Raw genomic sequence first — 21,208 nt, 5'->3', positions numbered from 1 at the left:
CTTGACAAAAACGACAATTTTGTCCTGGTCAGGAAGGTTTTCTCCAGTTCAGGGGGTAGGTAGGTAGAAATGATTTTTAATGTCTTAAGAGAAGTTTAGTTAAAGTTTAAAAATATAAAATATAAATTATAAATAGATTCAAAGTAAAAATAAAAGGAAAAACTTTTTTCATGTTACATGAGATAAATTTTTCTTCCTATACACCTTTAATAACTGTGCCACTTTTTTTATTTTTCAGGTGATAGAGCTCACAAATTTGTGACATGAGATAACTTAAATAAAATAAAATACGCATTCCATTTATCATAGAAAATATCCCATTTAATTACTCTCTTTATTTCCAGAGATGAAAAAAATTAAAGGTAGAATTTCTACAATTTCCTAATTAGTGTTATTGAAACCAGATTAATTATTGATTTAATCAGGATATTGGGTTACTGATTGAACTGAATAATTTAATTCATATAAAAATATATAAATAAAATAATGCAATAATTAAAGTGATGTAGTTTAACAATTAAAATTATACTTATCTTTCTTAAGGTCGATATCAATTTAAAACCGGTTGACCGGATTACATTTACGACCGTAATAACAGATCCTATTCAGCAACCTTTTTAATATTTAAAATTCGAGCATGGTTTTAATAATTTTTTTTTTTTTTTGGTAACATGGTTTTTTTTTTTGGTAAAGTGGTAACATGGTTTTAATAATTTGTTTCCTCCAAACGAAGCTTGATTTATTGTCAAAGCAAATACAATCAGCTTAAACTTTTATTACTTTCAAGTAACGTAAGAAAAACCGAAACATAAAGGTTGGGAACATTGAAATACGCATATGCCGAGATTTTTTTATAGGGAAATAATACTCTCATGCCACAGGAGAGTACATCATTTTCCTACACAAATTCGTTTTCCGTGTCAATTAATTTTTCTTTTCTTTTTTAAAATAAAATATGAGACCCACATTTAACTTCTCTCTACTTTTTTTCTCTCCTACAATCCTACAACATAAGAAAACTTAAACCCTTTTTTATAAACGACGTGTATATACATGAGAGAGAGACAATTCTGCTGGAGAGGAATTCAATATTAAAACTTTAAATTCCTTGCAAAGATATACCGGTTAAAATAAAACTCATGCTGTAATCCACACATATTCAGGTCAGATCCAAATTGAGCTACCTTCATTTAGTATATACATTTATAGAGACAATACATAAAGACGCAAATACTTTATATTTCACTTCATAAAAGTTACCATTTTCTTAGGAAGATGCGGTACTTTTCTCTCTGAGAGACTTAAGACAAGCGACAACTTTCTCCGGGTCAGGGAGGTTTTCTGCGATGACCGGGACATCTCTGAAATTATTAAACCATGAAATCAAGCGAGGGAATTTCTCAGCTTCTAGGACTTTCACTTCAAAGATATCTTCCTCAACCAAAACAAAATTAGCAACGGACCCTAAAGCTATGTCCACGATGTTAATAGTGTCTCCCCCAAAGAATTTCTTCTCATCACCAAAGCAATGATCTTCAACAACTCTGAGATGCTCCCAGATCTTCTCTATTGCCTTCTCCCGCTCTTCGCCAGTACTGCTAAGGAAGAGTGCCGCAACTGCAGAAAACTTCCAAAAATTGACCCCCAAATATTATTTTTACAACAGGGTACACTAAATTTAATTATAGCTGAAAGGTAAACTGAACATGAATTATATAAGAAAGGCTAGAAAAATGCAAATGATTAAGTTTCTAAATAAATATGTACCATGTCATCGGCATATTTAGCCCAAAACCGTGCAAGAGCTCTCCCATATGGATCAGCAGGAAGCAATGGATTCTGTGACCATATCTCATCAATGTATTCAACAATGATCATGGACTCGCATATGGGTTTTCCAGCATGAACGAGAACTGGAGTCTTCTTGTGAACTGGGTTGTATTGAAGAAGTTGAGGACTCTTGTTGAAGCGATCTTCCTCTGTGTAATCATATGGTATACCCTTTAGCTTTAGGGTCCACACCACCCTCCAACTAAAGGGACTATACCAAAATCCGTGTAGCTTCACCTCTGCCATCGTAGCTTGTGTTTTTTCAAAGCCAACACTAGTCTATACTTATAGGAAACGTTTGGTTTGGTGAGAAGATATTTTTTTTTTCTGGTTTGTTCCACAAGCTCAAATTTCTAGAAATAAAATATATTATCTATTGCTAACAAGTAATAATCAGATTCAGATCGAACAAACATTATGTGGACCTTCCTTCTTTCTTCGTCTTTGTACTTTGTTTTGTTTTTATTTTACTCACCAACAAATATATATTTTATGAAGGAGATTATATTTACAGATTTTTTTGTTTACAAACTATATTAAGTACGGTCATACTTTAATCATGTAGTGTACGACCGATCGTACTTAGTGTATCTTACAAAAAAAGTTTGTAAACAGATCCTATCCCATGTTTTATTACATCAAATGACATTTTAATTACTTTTATGCCTGAATAAAATAAAGAATAATCAAATATTAAATTTGTGCAAATCTTTTCTAAAAATCGTGTAATTTTGTCTTTCATAATTTCCAATGTCAAATTTGGAGAGGAAAAATGATATTTACACAATTTCCTTTTCTCACATTGTTGCACATTGAGCATTGATGGTGAGAGAAGAATAAAGATGATGATAAAGAGGAATATGTGATAGATGTGAGTTATTTTGTTTGTGAAAATATCATAAATTTGTGTGTAGAAATCATGCAGTAATAACTAATAACGATTCTTTAATGTTACAATACCGTATATGTTTAATTTATTTTTTTTAAGGAAAAAATTTGTCTTGGTGATTCAAAGCTTGATATATTTAAAGACTAATAACCAAATTTATTAAAACATTAAGTGTTAATGTGGTGTTCAAAGCTTAGCTACTCTAATATAATTTAGGACAAGTTTTTGGAATAAGAGTATCTAAATTCTATACACTGTATGAGGGGAGATATTTTCATCGGTTCACTTTTTTATGTCACATGACAAGAGTTTTTTACTTACACACACGAATAAAAATGTGGATCTCACACTTAAAAAAAAAAGTCAAGATCCGAAACCGGATTATTTTGTTAAAAAAGTTAGGATACAGAATCGGATCGTAGTGCAGGACGAAACAATGTTATCCCTACAACATGATAAACTGATTTTTCTATTTTTATTATCAAATTTTTTCACTATCAACTCATTACATATCTAATCACCATTAGATCACAGAGAGAATGCTGATAATTTTTTAAAGAGAGAGAAAATATTGATCTAATGTTGATTATATAAGTAGTGTATTGATAATGAATTTTTTTGGTAGTAAGATATCCCCTCACACAATAAAGCATAATCACTGGTCGAGGTATTTAGTCACTAGTCAGACCGATTGATCGTATACATATAAACATATTACACATAAATATGAACATATAAATTTAATTATATTTTCTATATCTAAAATGAGTTAAACAAGGTTCACTAAATAAGCTCAAAAATTACCAATCACACTTTTACAAGTTTATAAAGCACAAATAAATGAAAATGCACGATATTATTATGTCAATTTAAATACAATTCATAATCCTCATAAACATACGTCTCAATGACATTTAAAAGACCAGATGTTATGAATACATATTTTTCAAGTTCATCTATATTGAAATGACATGTCACATTTTTTTAATTTATTATTCAGCAAATTACTTCAGTATTAGAAGATAAAATTTGAAATCATTATAAAAGAGTATACTATTAATAAATAAAATTATAATTTTTTTTAAAATGAGTTCTACATATTTTTTTAACAAGATAAAACAATTCTGAATTTTTTTTTATAAAAATGCATGGCCTGATTGATCATCGGATCATTAATTTTGGCGGAATTTTCATCAGATCTAATACATAACCGATTTGATACTCGAGTCAAATACATCCAATAATTAATTCGCCAAATTTCTCATAACAATGAGCATAATCCATCCGTGTGGAAAATTCTGAGGATCTGAATTTTCTTATGTGAAAATTCACATAATCATATTATGTGGGAAATCATAATCATATAAAGATAGATTAATGATAATAAAAAAAAAATATTAAAATAAATAATTATAAAATCATAACTGTTGATTTAACTTTGTATGATTATAATTTTTTCATACCACCGTATACTATTTTTTTTTCACCGGATCCATTTCCAAATTCTGAACACTATTTTAGGCGCTTTCACTCTTGACTCGGTGTCGTAAGTGCTTGCATCACTGACAGTGACTGATAAATGTGTACGTCCATGCTTCATTTTATTATCATTTTCTTTAATTGGATTTTGTTTTACTTTTCGTTTATATTGAAGGTGCGAATATTTATGAAAGTGAGGGAGTGGTTGATGGATGGATACCTGTCTGCGTAGGAAATTTCTCTGGTGTTACGACTGTGCTATAAATTTGGTGCATCTTTCATTTATATAGTGACAGATATTTTATTTTTGTCAAAATAATAATAAATAATTTATTTTAAAATTAAAAAAAAGAGTGATTTAATATAAAATAAAACATAAGTAAAAGATACACCAAATTTTTGATACATATTTAATACCGAAGATATTATTGTCTGCATAAGCACTTCACTCGACTTTCAATATTTATGAAAGTGAGGGAGTGGTTGATGGATGGCTACCTGTCTGTATAAGCACTTCTCTCGACTTTCAATAATGGATAAGAAATTTGAAATATGTGTATACGTTTATGAAAATATTTTTAGAGAAAAATAAAATTTTTAATTTTATATTGATATTTTTTAAGCGTAAAATAATATAAAAGAATCTTATATTAACTAAATAAATTTGTAAAATAATTTATTCAAAATTCAATAATATACTTAATTTTATTTTTATTTTTTTAGTATTTCTACTAACCGAATCATTCTTTAGGACTAATCCGGCCGGGAGCTGAGAACAACAAGGGTACTCCACCTCCTAACAGATGTGCTTCCCAAGTGTAGAACTTGAGTAAGCATGCTTCCACTTGGCCAGCACCTTATTGGTATATACTTAAAATTTAGAGGATGTTACTTGTATAATGAAATATTCGTGTTCTCTTATACATCAATATTGACACAGAATACGACATGTCAATATATTAATTTTAAAAAATATTAAATTTTAACATATTAAGACACGTTTTGATATTAAATAATATTTTTAATATATATAATATAATTAACATTAAATACATATAGCATTCTTTAATCAAACAATTTTTATATATTTTTCTTTTTAAAATGTTACTAGAAAAAAAAGTCATTATTATTTATTTATACAAGGTATATTAAATTTGCTTTATATCCTTATCCCTATTTTTTATAAAAAAAATATAAAAGAAAGAATATGCTAATCCGAAAAATCTCAATGGCTACAAAAAGCAAAGAAGAGAGAACATTTCTTATCACATTTGTCTTCTCCATGGGTCCCGCCATGTGCTTTGAATAATTAAACTTGCCATGCTTTCCATTGAATTTGTCAGTATTTTGAATGCTTTCCATTAGAAAGCGTGACACACCAAACAAAACTTTTGAAAGGTTTGCTTTTCTTTCCTTTTCGCGTGGAAACGACAAATTTCTAAGAGCAACTATCAATCAATCAAAGTTTCACTTGATGCTCATGCGTCGAATTTTTTTTTTCAATGCAACATATGTATGGTACATCCGTTCAGAAAAGAAAAAAATTGAGGGATCGATTTGATGAAAAATACTTAAAAAGGAAGGAATTAAAATGAATTTTTTTTTTACTTTAGGAAAAAAAAAAATGTACCAAATTGAATACATGCCATGTACATAAGAAATGTTCCACGCCTGGAGAGTCTGATACCGATTAGCACTTGTGCAGGCATGATTTCTCACGTGCATACCATCGACGAATGTAGTGGTGGTGTTGGGGGTCGTGGAGGGGTGCACGCGGCGTGTCCTTCATCTACGGCTTATTTATGTTGGCGTCGAAAATAAAATGCAATACGGAGGTGACGCCAGCAGGCAGATGTTGAAGATGACTAAATTGCTGCTGATTTCGTTGCCGATGTTGTTGAGAACTGACTGAACTGTGTTGAAAGCCGCCAAGAGCATGGAAGAACTGAAGGAACACAACAAGCGAGGAGATATATGGATCTCCATTCACGGCATAATCTCCCTAGTATTATTCCTCCATTGCTCTAGTTATTTTTTATTTTATTTTAAAAAAAAACATTTATGTTTTATTTTAGAATTATTTTAATTTTATAAAAAATTTGAAAATCTTATATTTTTGCTCTTTGATCCTGTCGGACAGGTCAAAATCGTGCGTTGAAATAATCAACGTGTTCCAAAACGTTGACAGCGCGTCAGATGTGTGTCGATATAGTCATACTATTTTCAGCATAGTATGAAAATAAATTAAATAATAACAGCAAGTTTTGGATAAAATAATTGGTTTCTTCACTTTACACTTTTTCCCTCCTATTTTAATTTTTGGAACTCGAAGATAACTTGTTAAGTAATTTCAAAAAATTTATGGACAGAATTTCAACGGGTTGGATCGACTAATTATGTTGCAATTTTTTTTTTCCCAAACCAACTTATTTAGGGATAGTTGCAGTGGCGAAGTTAAGAATTTATACGCGAGGGTCGAAAATAAAAGTGATTATTATTCCGGAGGTTCACCTATGCTTTTTCACCACTCTCTGAAAGTCAATATTTTCCACATCAATAAGATTTTCAAGCATCTCCAAATCAATGTTTTTTGATTTGGGTTCATATCTTTCTAATTTGAGTACAAAAGTATTTACTGTAAGAGTGGTGAAAATTTTCTCAATACCCTTTTGGGCAAACATTTCTCTACAAGCTCATAGAACAAAATATTCATCACAAAACCATAAAAAGAACCATTATCTCATTGAAACACAAACTTTTATGGGTATTTTTTTTAATTTCAACGGATAAAATCATAGATAACAATGGAAATATAAACTAGAAGACTGAAGAGCTGTTGTAACCAAGACAACCATGGCGGCAACAACAAGAGTAGCAGATTTACTACCACATAACAACATCCCCAAGCAAATCTCAATAATATTAACCATAGAAAGCATCAAGAAAAGGAATGAGAACTGGAAGCAAGATTCTTGTTGGTTGGGTATTGTCGTGCAATTTGTAATCAATTAAATCAATAACACAAATATGCAAATGCACGTGTCACAAGTAATAAAGAGATGTGTGAGTCCAATATCGTTTTAAAGAGATAATTTACAAAGTAATGATTATTTAAGTAAAAAAATTGATTTTTATGATTGAATTTGTAAAACGCCTCTTAATCCGAAAGAACCTATTAAGTAAACGTATCTCAAAAAGATTATGTGGTTGACTAAAAAATAGTTAACCATGGTTTTGATGCTTTTATGTCGTTTAGTATCAATGTTAATAAAATCAGACCGACTCGACCTGATCGGCTCGAGAATCGATAAATCGTTATATAACCGGTCCGGTTGAAACAACGGATCAACCATGCATCAGAACCGGTACGACCCGATCGGTTTTTGTGAAAATCAGCGACCTGGCCTGGTCCCAAAAAAATATTTTTCAAAAAATAATATAATGGACATATTTGAGTATTTTTTTTCTTATTGACTTACCAACAATACTAATATTATCTCTAATATGTACTATGCAAGAAAATTTAATTTGATTTATAGTTAGAGATGTCGTTTACTGAACCTGAAGTCCTGTACCACGATCATTATATTTTTGTTTGATCCTTTATTGGATAATAATGAGTGATTTACTATTTTTTATATTAAAATATTTGAAATTTTTATCATTTTTTTAAATATTTGAGTATGTTTATAATTTTTTAATATAAATTATAGAATTGCATATAATTAACAGGTTGCTGTTTGAATCAGTGACTCAATACCTCTACCCTATGATGACCGGACACTGACACGGGACACGGGACACGGGACACGACACGATACGACATTTCGACACGTAAATCTTAAAAAATGTCATATTTCGACACGTTAGGATACATTTTGATATTAAATAATATTTTAATATGGGTTCGCTTTTTCTGCAGTTACTGCAGATAACTTATCTGCAGTAAGTCAATCCGAAGTCGTTTTGGGACGAAAATCATGGTGTTTTTGTAATTTTAATTTATTTCAGGGTTATAATAGTCTTTATATTTATAATTTTTTAAGATTTCAATACCAAAACGACGTCGTTTTGGGAATAAATGTAGATAACTTATCTGCATTAACTGCAGAAATATTTTTACCTTTTAATATATATAGTATAATTTATATTTAATACATATAATAACCCCTAAAAAATCATATAATCAATTAAATATTCAAATTCTATAAATATATAAAAGAAAAATAATAAAACATTTTGCTGGGAATAGATTGAAAGACCTTTGTATTCATTTTTTGGGTCAAAATATAATGAGTTAGGTGGGTCAAGGTCAATTGAATTCAAAGGGGAGAGTAGCAACCAGTTTGATATTTGTTGCCTACTCTTATTTAATTTTAACTTTTTTTTATAATTATAAAATTAATCAAACATAATTTTACGAAATCTCTTGTTATAAAAAGTATTTTTTCATAACAAAAAAAAAACTAAAAGCTAAAAGATCATAAGAGGTGTTTTTTTAAAATATATATCACTTTTTAAGAATTCTTAAATTTTTTTCAATTATAATCTTATAAGAAACTTTTATTCATAAATTATTATTTTTATGTTAATAATTTATGCTATAACAAATCATTTCATATCTCTCTCATCAAAACCTTGATAACAATTTTATATAATTCTTAAATAGTTTTTAACTTTTTTTTCTAATTTATTTTTTACTCTAACTTAAAAGCAGTTTTTACTTTAAAAATTATAGGGAGTATTATTTTTATAGTTGCGGTAGAAATAATACTTCCTCACATACACAGTGAAAGACGAGAAAAAATGCTTTGGTGGAATGAAAAAAAAAAAACTTTAACGAGAGAGAATACTTTTTTTTGTCAGTTCTGTCACAATTTGCAAAAATAATACTCCCAAAAAGATATGCCGAACATGCTGCTGATATTCGAGCATGATTCTCTTTCATACAGTGCGTTTGGATTTACTTTTTAAAAAAGTTATTTTTATGTCTTACTTATTTTAAAAATAATTTTTATAAAAGTTAAGACTATTTAGATATTTTAAAAAATATTTAATTTTTGAAAAAAAAAATTAGCTTTTGACTTTTGATTTTTTAAGAAGTTAAAATTTTTAGCTTTTGAAAAAAATAAATTTTTGATTTTTTTTATGACTTTTGCTTTTCTTAGAAGCAGTATCTAAATGCACTTTAAATTAAAAGTACTTTTTGTTTTTGAGAAAAAAAAATAACTTCTGACTAAAAAAACTCGTCCAAACGAGGCTTTAATATCAATGCAAATACAATCAGCTTAAACTTTTATTTCTTTCGAGTATATCAAGAAAAACCCAAACATAGAGGTTGATAACATAGAAATAAGCATATAGAAAGAGGTGACACACAAAGATGCAATTCTTTATTATTTATCACTTCATAAAAGCTACCGTTTCCTTCAAGCTGCCGAATTTTTTTCTATGATAGACTTGACACAAGCTACCGTTTTCTTATGGTCAGGAAGGTTTTCTGCGATGACTGGGACATCCTTGAAATTATTAAACCATGAATGCAAGCGAGGGAGTTTCTCAGCTTCTACGACCTTCACTTCATAGATATTTTCCCCAAACTCAATAAATTTTGCAACGGTCCCAAAAGCTATGTCAACAATGTTAATAGTGTCTCCCCCAAAGAATTTCTTCTCATCAGCTAAGCATTGATCCTCAACAACTCTTAGATGTTCCCTCACTTTTTCTATGTCCTTCTCCCGCTCTTCGCCACTATTGCTATGGTAGAGTGCCCAAACTGAAGGAATCTTTAAAAAATTGACCCATAATATTATTTTCACTTTTAATCAAGATAGGAATTTTAGAGCATATACACTAAGTTTAATTATAGCTGAAAGGTAAACTGAACATGAATTTTGTAAGTACAGATGCTCATGATGATCATGATGGAATGACTAGAAAAATGCATAAGATAAAGTTTATAATATATGTACCATGTCATCAGCATATCTGACCCAAAACCGTGCAAGAGCTCTCTCATGTGGATCAGCAGGAAGCAATGAATTCTGTGGCCATATCTCATCAATGTATTCAACAATAATCATTGACTCACATATGGGTTTTCCAGCATGAACTAGAACAGGAGTCTTCTTGTGAACTGGGTTGTATTGAAGAAGTTGAGGACTTTTGTTGTAGCGGTCTTCCTCTTTGTTTTCATATGGTATACCCTTTTGCTTTAGGGTCCACACCACCCTCCAAGTAAAGGGACTATACCAAAATCCGTGTAGCTTCACCTCGGCCATCGTTGCTTGTGTTTTCCTTAGCCAACACTAGCTTGTCTTTATAGAGTGATCCATGAAGTCATCTTGCTTGTTCAACAAGCTCAAATTGTCATCGTTCTTCCTCTCTGTTCTTTGTGGGCACGTCTTCCCACCCACATGACCTTTTTTTTTATTAGCACAAATTTCAGAATAAGATTTTCTTATTTCTGTACATTGTATCGTGTAAATATAATCCTATTTGCAATTGTGGAGAAGTGAAGAGTTTTTGATTTTTAGTATTTGAAAATTCATAGGATGATGGAATCTTGTAAGCATCCAATCTTGACTCAGCATCGTAAGTGCTTGCATCACTGTCTTTGTTGACTAATAAATATGTGTATATCCATAGTTCTTTGTATAATCGGCTTTTTAAAATTAGATTTTGTTTTGTTTTTCGTTTTTATATTGAAGGCGCAAATATTTATGAAAGTCAGGGAAAAATGGATTAGGGGAGTGTTTCATGAATAAGTGCTTGCCTTAGTTGCCTACTTAAACACTTAATTCACTCTTTTTTTTTTTTTATAGCCAATTCACTCAAATTTAAATATTACATAAGAAATTTAAAATATATATATATATATATATATATATATATATATATATATATATATATATAAATTCAGTCACTGGACGATCCAGTGCACTAAGTTTTCCCGCGAGAACTTAGTGTACTAAATATTATAATGATGTTCTCTCGGGAGAACATAATTATAATATTTATTATAAACTGTGTTCTCGCGGTAGAACTTAGTGCACTAGACTAAATTTTATATTTACAAACTTTTTCTGAAATTTTTTACAAATTACACTATGTTCTTCCGAGAGAACATAGTGTAGTTTGTAAGAGTTTGTAAACAAAAAAGTTTGTAAATATAACCTGTCCTATATATATATATATATATGCGTTTATCGAATATCTTTTTAGTGAAAAAATAATTTTTAACAGTATGTTGATATCTTTTTGAAGTGTAAAAAAATATTTATTTCGAATATTAAAACTTGTAATTCTTACTAAGAGTTCCAACAGGTATATAATGTAATTGACAATTAGAGGAAAAATTACATTACAAATTGTTAAAAGCTTTAATTAAATGTTTTTAATTTTTCTAATAATTTATAATAGGGATTTAATTTTTATCATGTTGGGGATAAATTTTATCTTTTACACATGGCTTTTTGACCCTTATGCCCCTTAATTAATAATTAATTACCAAATTGCCCCTCATTCAAAACTATTTCGAAAATTTACCCTCCCCAACAAACATAACACCAATCTGCCCCTGTTTGACCGTTGACCACGAAGCCTACCCGGGTACACCATTACCTACCCGGGTAAATTTTGAAACTTTTTATCTACCCGAGTATGTAGGGGTGTACCCGGGTAGAGTTCTTGAATCTGGAAAAATGTTTGAATTATTTACCCGGGTACGGAGCAGTGTACCCGGGTAAACATCGACGGTAGGGTTTTAAAATACCCCAGCAGCCCCATTTCGAAAACCCACAAAAGGGGTACCCGAGTAGAGCTGCTGGAGGAGTGTCATCTTGAGCGATTTCAGGCATAATCTTGCACTAATTCGTCTTGTTTGTGATCATCATTCGCGGACCTTGCAACCTCTCTGCCTTCTACCGATTGAAATCGATCAAAGGTGCATTTTTTTTCAGTTTTTTCAATTATGTTATGATTTCTGTTCTGATTCATTGTATTTTCGTTTATATCATTTGATTCTGTCCGAATTATTTTATCAATTTGTATGTCATACGCTTACCCTAACCCTAACCCTAACCCTGAATCTAACCCTAACCCTAACCCTAACCCTAACCCTAACATGTATCTAATTTCTGATTTTGGTTATTTTTTCAGTTTAATAGTGTGACACAATGACCTCTCGACGCGTTTCAAAGCTGCCAGTGACCCATTCCGAGAGAAGAACCAAGAGTCGTCACGATGGGTCGTCATCCTCTCAGCCCCAGGCTGCTTCGAGTCAGGCTCCGGACTTGACGTTCAGATATTTGTTTGAGGATGACATTCCTTCACACGAGAAGTTCGTGAAGTTTTTCATGACCCGGAAGATCTGCGAACCGAAATCACTGGATTCGGCATTCTTCAACCTAGAGCGTTTTGACATTGTGCCGCTTCTTGAGCAGACACATTTACTTCACCTGGCGGAGATGCGGTGCCCATACTCGGAGGTTATGGTAAGAGCCTTCTACCAGAACCTTGGCTACTCGCAAGGCGAGCTGACTTCCCGTGTCTGCGGGATTGATATCATCATGACTGCTCCTATCTGGACGGAGCTACTGGGGTTCGATTTTGATGGTGTCACAGGAGCAGCACTATATGATGGAGACAGCCATCATATATTTGGTGATTATAACCGGGAGACCATTGTTACAGAGACTAGGAGGGCAGACGCTGAGCCCGGTCATTTTGCTCATTATCCTGTTAGCAACTTGTCAGTTTCTGCTCGCATTCTTCATTATGTGGTGACACATATTATTTTCCAGTGCCCGCATAATCACTCAAAGGTGCTGGAAGGGGACTTTGTCATCCTGTGGGCCCTCCTTCACAGTCAGCAGGTGAACTGGAGGCATTACATATGCATACTGATGTGGAAGGCAGCCAAGTCAAAGAAGGCTGGAAGGGGACTTTGTCATCCTGTGGGCCCTCCTTCACAGTCTTCAATTCCACATTCCTAAAACGGGTATTGAAGTTGCTTCCGATGTGACGTAGACAAAATACATGATAAACATATGGAGGCTGCCACCCTCCGTGGTCTTTCACCGCCCTTATGATGCTTCGATGACGATCGGATATTAGACAAATACCATGCCTATGTGTGACATGAAAACGTAAAAGGCTAAGAAACTAGGACCAATCATCCAACCCAACTGTCTATGATCCTGTGCTAGGCCTTGATTTAGGCATGTGTGACCTTGACCCCATTTACGGACCACCCAGTTAGCTCCCTTCTTCGGCTTAATTGCCCTCATATACCAGGGACAACCGTCAGCATGGTTTTTACACTTCATAACAAATCTTGACTCGTCGCTTTTTTCAACTATGGCTGTCCTGCGCCCCTTCATACAATGTATCTTCACAGCATGTTGCAATTCTGGTTTGGACCCAAATTCTTGTTGCACAAATAACGGATCTCCTAACTTCCAACCTCCGTGCAAGTCATCATCGCCATATAGGATCTCCAACTCGTCATTAGGGTGCGCCCAGTTAATGAATGAATAATGTTGGCTTTCATTCCAGAATGGCTCCTCAGACCCTGCATCTAAAGATCATGTCAAATTTAATAACTTACCACAAATAATAAATTGTCTAAAGCAAATATTCAAATTTAATAACTTACCACTACTGACTGGGTCGACATGAAGTGGTGACAAGGCTGGGGTACCGAGACTTACGGCGCTCATGTCAGCCTCAAAATTACCGTCCACGTCAGTGTCTGACGAATCACCTTCTGGAATAGCACTTTCAGGTTCTCCCTCATCTTCGCTGTCCACATAGTCCTCGTCTTCATCCTCTTCATCCTCATCCCATGCTACCTGAGGAGGTGCAGAAGATCGTACAACTGTATCTTCTTGATCGGTACAGTGTGCAGTAGTGGTTGTATGCACCGGTAAAGATGAAGATTGTCCAACATCAACTTCAACATATATCTCAATATATTTTAATACTTTCCATTCAACAAACGCATCTGTTACGAACTCCACATCTTCATCATCATTTATATCGTTTCCAATGTAGTATATTGTATCCATATCCACTACAGTCTCTAACCTGGCTATCATGCGGTGGATGGAATGTATGCCTTCTGACCCCATTTTTTGAAGAATTCTCTCCTTCAGTTCATTGCATGTAGTGCCCACTTTGATTTTCATCGTTTTTGTTTTTCCTTCAAATCGGACACCGTTCGGACCTTCAAAATGCCTCCCATTGTAGTAAACAACTATAGGAACCATGTTTGGACTTGAACTCATCTTTCACACAAAAATTAGATCTAGGTTTTGGGTTTGGAGGTTGGTTCGGATTTTTTAGCACAAAATGGGAGTGTGGAGATGTAATCTCAATGTCCCACCAAGATTCAGCTTTCTGAAATGATGAGATGAAATATGTGTGATGTTTATGATTAGAGAGGGTAAGAGAGAAAGATTTGGGGTTTCAAAAACCCTATACCTCGCAACAATGGCCGAAACCCATACATATTGGGGTTTCTGGACGCGATTTACCCGGGTACACTGCTCCGTACCCGGGTAAATAATTCAAACATTTTTCCAGATTCAAGAGCTCTACCCGGGTACACCCCTACATACTCGGGTAGATAAAAAGTTTCAAAATTTACCCGGGTAGGTAATGGTGTACCCGGGTAGGCTTCGTGGTCAACGGTCAAACAGGGGCAGATTGGTGTTATGTTTGTTGGAGAGGGTAAATTTTCGAAATAGTTTTGAATGAGGGGCAATTTGGTAATTAATTATTAATTAAGGGGCATAAGGGTCAAAAAGCCTTTACACATACATGTAAGTGTATGAGATCAATGTCCCCCCCCCTCTATTCTCTTTACATTAATCCCTTTATAATATCTTATAATATATATCCAAAGTTCTTATGAACTAGAATGAAATTCGTAATCCAAAAAAATGAATGAAATTAAAAATATAATTTAATTCAAATATATAATTGCAACATATTTACTTAATTATACCATCTTCAAAATATATTATATATTGGACTAAAATTTCATAGCAATCGCTCGTCATTAATTTATTATTTCGAATTAAAATAAAAAAATAAAAAATGACTTACTCTTTTTAGTTTCAAGTATTCCAAATTCTAGCACTTTTTTTTTTTTTTTGTATGCTCTCCCTGTTGTTCGGTTTTTTTATTTCTTTTTGTTATTTTTGTTACTTTTTTTTTTCCTTTGACACAGTCTTATGTTGACACACTCTTATCCCCTGTGTCACTTTCTCTCCGATTATAACATCCATATAATAATAAACCTTGTATGAAATTTTAATCGTTAATTTATTTATATTTAATGAAAATAAGATTAACTACTAATTAAGATCAAGTTAGATACATAAATTAAACGAAGAGTTAGTCAACAAATCTTACTTTTAATAAAAGAGGCAGTGAAAAAGTCTCTTAATCCGAAAAAACCTATTAAAGATAAAGGAATTATTAATTTCATGCAATAGGAGAGAACTCTCTCATGCAATAGAGATAATCATGTGTGGGACCCATCCACTATAGAAAAAGAAAAAAAGAAAAAAAAAGTAACACGAAAATCGAATTTTTCTCCTACAACATAAGAGTATATTTTTCCTAAGATAAACGTATCTCACAAAAAGATTTTGTGGTTGACTAAAAATTAGTTAACCCTTGGTTTTGGAAGAAAGATATTTTTACTACTAAAATTTTCTACTACCAACTAAGTACCTATCTAATCACCATTGGATCAACATTTTTTCTTTTTTCAAAAACTTTTTAGCATTCTCTCTCTTTGATTCAATGATGATTAGATAGGTAGTAAAAAATTTTGGTAGTAAAAATATCCTCCCTCTTGGTTTTGATACTTTTATGTCGCTTACTACCTTTTAAATAAAACAGAGGCAAGGGATTATGGGTTTTGCATTTTCTGTCGGGGACGGAAGTTTCATTTACTCTTCCTCTGCATTCTTGGGTAAATCGTAAGAACCAGCTACTGTCGATTTTCCTTCTTTTGCAAAAATATTCGCTCCCTGTTTTTTCTTGTCTCTTGATTCCTCCTTGTGATCTATCTTGTAACACATAGGTGTGGTTAAAATCCCTCCTTTAACATTCTAAATTTGTTCTCACGATTTTCGGAGGAAATTGTTAAAAAAATTGAGTGACAGAGGGTGTACATGACAACCATTCTATTTCCTAGTACTGTTTCTGAAAAGAAATAATTCTTTTCTATTTCTGTGCCTTGGAACAGTTTCTGAGAAAAAAAATGTGTTTGATAACATGTTCTATTTTTATTCCAATAATGAGAATTGTGTTTGATAACACAACAAATAATATAATAAAAATAATTCATATTAATTTTAAAAAATTTTGGGTCATCACTTTTCTTTTCATATGGTATAGTTGTGGTGGTGGTGGTGGCAACGGCGGTAGATAGTGGTGGTGGTTGTGATGGTAGTGGTTGCAGCAATGGTGGTGGTAATAGTGGCGACAGCGGTGGTAGTGGTGGGGATGGTGGTGGTGGAGGTGACGACAGTGGCTGCGACAATGGTGGTGGGGATGGTGGTTGGTGGTGACGACAATGGTAGCGGTGGCATAGTGGTGGCGATGATGGCAGTGGTTGCGGCGGTGGTTGGTGGCGGCGGCAACCGCGGTGGTGGTGACGGTAGTGGCTGAGGCAATGCTAGTGGTGGTTGGTTGCGGTGACAGCGGCGATGGTGGTGATGGTAGTGGCTGCGACAATGGTAGTGTTGGTTGGTGACAGTGGTGGTGATGGTAGCAGTGACGTCGTGGTGGTGGTGGTAGTGATGGCGATGGTGGTGGTGGCAGTGGCGTGGCGGTGACGGCAGTGGTTGCAATGATAGTGGTGGTGGTTGGTGGCGGCGGCAGCAGCGACGGTGGTGACGGTAATGGCCGCGACAATGGTAAGGGTGGTTGGTGACAGTGGTGGTGATGGTAGCAGTGGCGTTGTGGTGGTGGCAATGGTGTGGGGATGGCGATGGTGGCGATGACGACAGTGGTTGTGATGATGGTGGTGGTGGTGATGGTGGTGGTGACAATGATAGTGGTGGCGGCGGAGATAGTTGTGGTGATAGTGACGGTGGCATAGTGGCAGTGAAGGGTAGAGGTGGTGGTGATGGTGGTAGCGGCATCGTGGTGGTAGGGGTGGTGACGACGGCACTAGTTGTACGACTGCGCCAGCGACGATGGTGGATGTGGTCTTGTCGGGATGATAGTGGTGGTGGTATTGATGGTAGAGGTGAAGAGTGATTGAGAAAAATAAGTATTTCTCATTTTGTGTTCGAGAACAAAAAAAAGCAGAATTTTTTTGATGCTTTTTCTGTTCTCCGGCACAAAAATTAAATCGGTTCATCCCAGGAACAAAAAAATAAACCAGTTTTACCAAACGAGCTTTCTATACATTTCTGTTCCCGGGAACAGAAATTAAAAAAAAAATGATTCCGAAAAGGTTGTCATGCACACCTAAAGAGTCTCGCATTGGGAATAGATTGAAAGACTTATGTATTCATTTTTTGGGTCAAAATATAATATGAGTTATGTGGGTCAATTGAATTCAAAGGGGAGAGTAGCAACCAATTTGGTTTATTGCGTATTCTTATTTTTAACTTCTCTTTTCCTTATAATTATAAGCTTAATCAAATATGATTTTACAAAAATTATTATTATAGAAAAAAAAATTATAAAAAAAAACTCATAGGAGAAACCTTTTTAATATGTATATCAATTTTTAAGAGTTCTTACATTTATTTTCAATTATACTTTTATTATAAACTTTTATTCATAAATTTTATTATTTATCTTAATAATTTATCCTATAACAAGTTATTTTATTCCTCTCACATCAAAACCCCGATAACAACTTTATATAATTATTAAATAGCTTTTAATTTTATTTTTAAATTCTTCTTCTAATAGCTTTTAATTTAAAAAATATATATGTCAAACTGGCTCTTGATATTCGAGCATGATTCTAATATTTTTTTTTCTTTAAAGACTTTGTTTGAGAGTTTGGAGGGAAAAGAAAGGAAAGGAAAGGGATTCCAAGGGAAAGAAAATGAAGGATATTCTCTTCGCTTGTTTGAGACTTAAAAAAAATGATAAGGGAGAAATTGGAGGGTTAAAGAGACATTTTTACAATTTTACCTTTTTTTCAAATTAATATAATTATTATATTTTTCAAATTAAATTAAATTTAACATTTCTAAACAAAATCATTTATGTATTTTTCATACTACTAAAAAAGATCATATTTTTTACAAAAATTTTACAATGCAAACGACGAAAATTTCTTCAAAAAATTACTTTTCCGTTGGAATACTTTTCGTCGAAAGACGCTAGAATTTTTATCTGATGAAATTTTTTACAAAAATAAATTTTCTATCAAATTTTTTGACGAAATTTAGTTTCTGAAATTTTTTTTGACAAAAATAATTTCTTAAATATTTTCGATGGAAAAAAATTCCATCAACAGTTTTGACGGAAAAAGAATTCCGTTAAAATTTTTGACGGAAAATTTTTCTTCCAAAATTTTCTATGAACATGCGTCCCGATGAAAAATTCGACGGAAATTAGATTCCGAAAAGAATTTTGACGTCATATCTTTGTCGTCGAAAATGTTTACGGAATTTTCGTCAAAGTTTTTATTGAAATATTTGTCCGTTGAAGATTTTGATAGAAATTTTTTTTCGTCAATATTATTTACAGAAATATTTTTCGTCGAAGATTTCGACGAATTTGGTTTTCTGTCAATATTTTGACGGAATTTAAATTTCGTAAAGAATTTAAAAACAAAAATCTGTCAGAATTTTTTACAAAACTGTTTTTCATCATGAATTTTTACGGAAATATTTTTCGACGAAAAATTTTGCTAAAAATTTGTTTCGTTGAAAATTTTGATGGAAATATTTTCCGTGAAAACAAAAATATGACAAAATTTGTGTTTTGTGAACAAATTTCGATGGAAATGTGTTTTGTTGAAATTTTCAATGGAAATATTTTTTCTTGAAAAGTTTGACGAAATATTTTCGTTGACAGTTTCAACGAAATTAGATTTTAAAAATTATTTTGACTGAATTTTATTTCCGAAAAAAATTTATGTCAGTGATTATGGCCAAATCTTGTTCCGTCTCTAATTTCGTCTTTAGTTTCAACGAAAAAAATTCTGTCTCTATTTTTGACGTAATATGATATTCGTCAAAAATTGCATCTCTACTTTTGACGAAATATTTTTCGTCGATAAATTTTGTTGGTATTTGAGACTTTTCTAATAATGTCACATTTAAAAATGATTCATGTTTACGTACTTTTCACATTTTAATGCTAAAGGAAGATAAATAATTTTTAATATTTCCTCCTGAAACATCCCAAATTGAGGGAACTTTAATTTTAAAGGTGAGAAAGTTTTGGAGGATTTTGTAAAAATCTCCAATTTTCTTCCCCATTTTTATAAACTCCCAAACAAGGGAAGAGATTAATAAAACCCTTTTCTTCTTTTCCTTTCCTTCCTAAAACTAACTCCCAAACAAAGCTGGAAATTAAATTTAATATTAAAGCAAATACAATCAGCTTAAACTTTTATTTCTTTGGATTATATTAAGACAAACCCAAACAGTTGCTAACATAGAAAGACACATATAGCGAGAAATGCTTTATTATTTGGAATTTATTTATCTCATTCAACAAAAACAAGGTAATGAAGTCTACAATTAAAATAAAATAAAATAATGAATTTCACTGCTTTGTCTCTAGATGAGATAATTATCTCATGTCAAATGAGATAATTATTTCCCTTATTATTCATATCTTCATCAAAGCTGCCGTTTCCTTTAAGCTGCCAAAAGTTTTTCTAGGATAGACTTGAAACAGCCTACCGTTTTCTCATGGTCGGGGAGGTTTTCTGCGATAACTGGGACATCCTTGAAATTATTAAACCATGAATGCCAGCGAGGGAGTTTCTCAGCTTCTACGACCTTCACTTCATAGACATCTTCCTCAATCTCAATAAATTTTGCAACGGATCCAAAAGCTATGTCAACAATGTTAATAGTGTCTCCCCCAAAGAATTTCTTCTCATCACCTAAGCACTGATCCTCAACAACTCTTAGATGCTCCCTCACTTTTTCTATGGCCTTCTCCCGCTCTTCGCCAGTCTTATTGCTATGGAAGAGTGCCCCAACTGAAGAAATCTTTAAAAATTGACCCATATATAAATATTATTTTCACTTTTAATCAATATAGGAATTTCAGATCATAGAAAGCAATGAGAAAAAAAACAAGGTATACTAAGTTTAATTATAGGGTTTGTGTTTTCTAAAGTTACTTTAGATAACTTTATCTAATGTTCACCGAAACGACGTCGTTTTGGGGCGGAAATCATGGTGTTTTTGTAATTTTAGTTTATTTCAGGGTTATAATAGTCTTTATCATTCTAATTTTTAAATTTTTTAACCCTAAAACGACGTCGTTTTGATGAACATTAGATAAAGTTATCTAAAGTAACATTAGATATTTTTTTCCCTTAATTATATAGCTGAAAGGTAAACTGAACATGGATTTTGTAAGTACAGATGCTCATGATCATGATGGAATGACTAGAAAAATGCATATGATAAGGTTTATAAATATGTACCAAGTCATCGGTATATCTGACCCAAAACCGTGCAAGAGCTCTCTCATAGGGATCAACAGGAAGCAATGGGTTCTGTGACCATGTTTCATCAATGTATTCAACAATAATCATTGATTCACATATGGGTTTTCCAGCATGAACTAGCACTGGAGTCTTCTTGTGAACTGGGTTGTATTGAAGGAGTTGAGGACTCTTGTTGAAGCGATCTTCCTCTATGTTCTCATATGGTATACCCTTCAGCTTTAGGGTCCACATCACCCTCCAAGTGAGGAAACTATACCAAAATCCGTGTAGCTTCACCTCTGCCATCCTTGCTTGTGTTTTCTTTAGCCAACTTTACCCTGCTT

General features: G+C 32.8%; 4 protein-coding genes across 4 annotated transcripts; 1 reads left to right on the top strand and 3 right to left on the bottom strand.

Annotated features, from left to right (window-relative positions):
* Positions 1 to 1,067: 1,067 nt before the first annotated feature.
* On the bottom strand, positions 1,068 to 2,106 carry LOC133284500 (probable glutathione S-transferase). Its single transcript, XM_061481527.1, has 2 exons — positions 1,768 to 2,106; positions 1,068 to 1,627 (listed from the first exon to the last, which is right to left on the bottom strand). The coding sequence occupies exons 1-2, from the start codon at positions 2,074 to 2,076 to the stop codon at positions 1,268 to 1,270; spliced, it is 669 nt and encodes a 222-aa protein (XP_061337511.1). The 5' UTR covers positions 2,077 to 2,106; the 3' UTR covers positions 1,068 to 1,267.
* A 7,380-nt stretch (positions 2,107 to 9,486) lies between these two features.
* Positions 9,487 to 10,673, bottom strand: LOC133284521 (probable glutathione S-transferase). Its single transcript, XM_061481549.1, has 2 exons — positions 10,171 to 10,673; positions 9,487 to 9,984 (listed from the first exon to the last, which is right to left on the bottom strand). The coding sequence occupies exons 1-2, from the start codon at positions 10,477 to 10,479 to the stop codon at positions 9,628 to 9,630; spliced, it is 666 nt and encodes a 221-aa protein (XP_061337533.1). The 5' UTR covers positions 10,480 to 10,673; the 3' UTR covers positions 9,487 to 9,627.
* A 6,219-nt stretch (positions 10,674 to 16,892) lies between these two features.
* LOC133284510 (uncharacterized) lies at positions 16,893 to 17,482 on the top strand. Its single transcript, XM_061481535.1, has 3 exons — positions 16,893 to 16,938; positions 17,077 to 17,149; positions 17,230 to 17,482. The coding sequence occupies exons 1-3, from the start codon at positions 16,893 to 16,895 to the stop codon at positions 17,480 to 17,482; spliced, it is 372 nt and encodes a 123-aa protein (XP_061337519.1).
* A 2,371-nt stretch (positions 17,483 to 19,853) lies between these two features.
* Positions 19,854 to 21,208, bottom strand: LOC133284520 (probable glutathione S-transferase). The gene is made up of 2 exons (XM_061481548.1): positions 20,862 to 21,208; positions 19,854 to 20,418 (listed from the first exon to the last, which is right to left on the bottom strand). The coding sequence occupies exons 1-2, from the start codon at positions 21,168 to 21,170 to the stop codon at positions 20,059 to 20,061; spliced, it is 669 nt and encodes a 222-aa protein (XP_061337532.1). The 5' UTR covers positions 21,171 to 21,208; the 3' UTR covers positions 19,854 to 20,058.

This window comes from Gastrolobium bilobum, unplaced genomic scaffold, assembly GCF_033153095.1.
Source record: "Gastrolobium bilobum isolate Gb01-03AN ecotype WA unplaced genomic scaffold, APGP_CSIRO_Gbil_v1 utg7094, whole genome shotgun sequence".
NCBI classification, from domain to species: domain Eukaryota; kingdom Viridiplantae; phylum Streptophyta; class Magnoliopsida; order Fabales; family Fabaceae; genus Gastrolobium; species Gastrolobium bilobum.
This window is presented reverse-complemented; position numbering and strand designations above follow the sequence as displayed.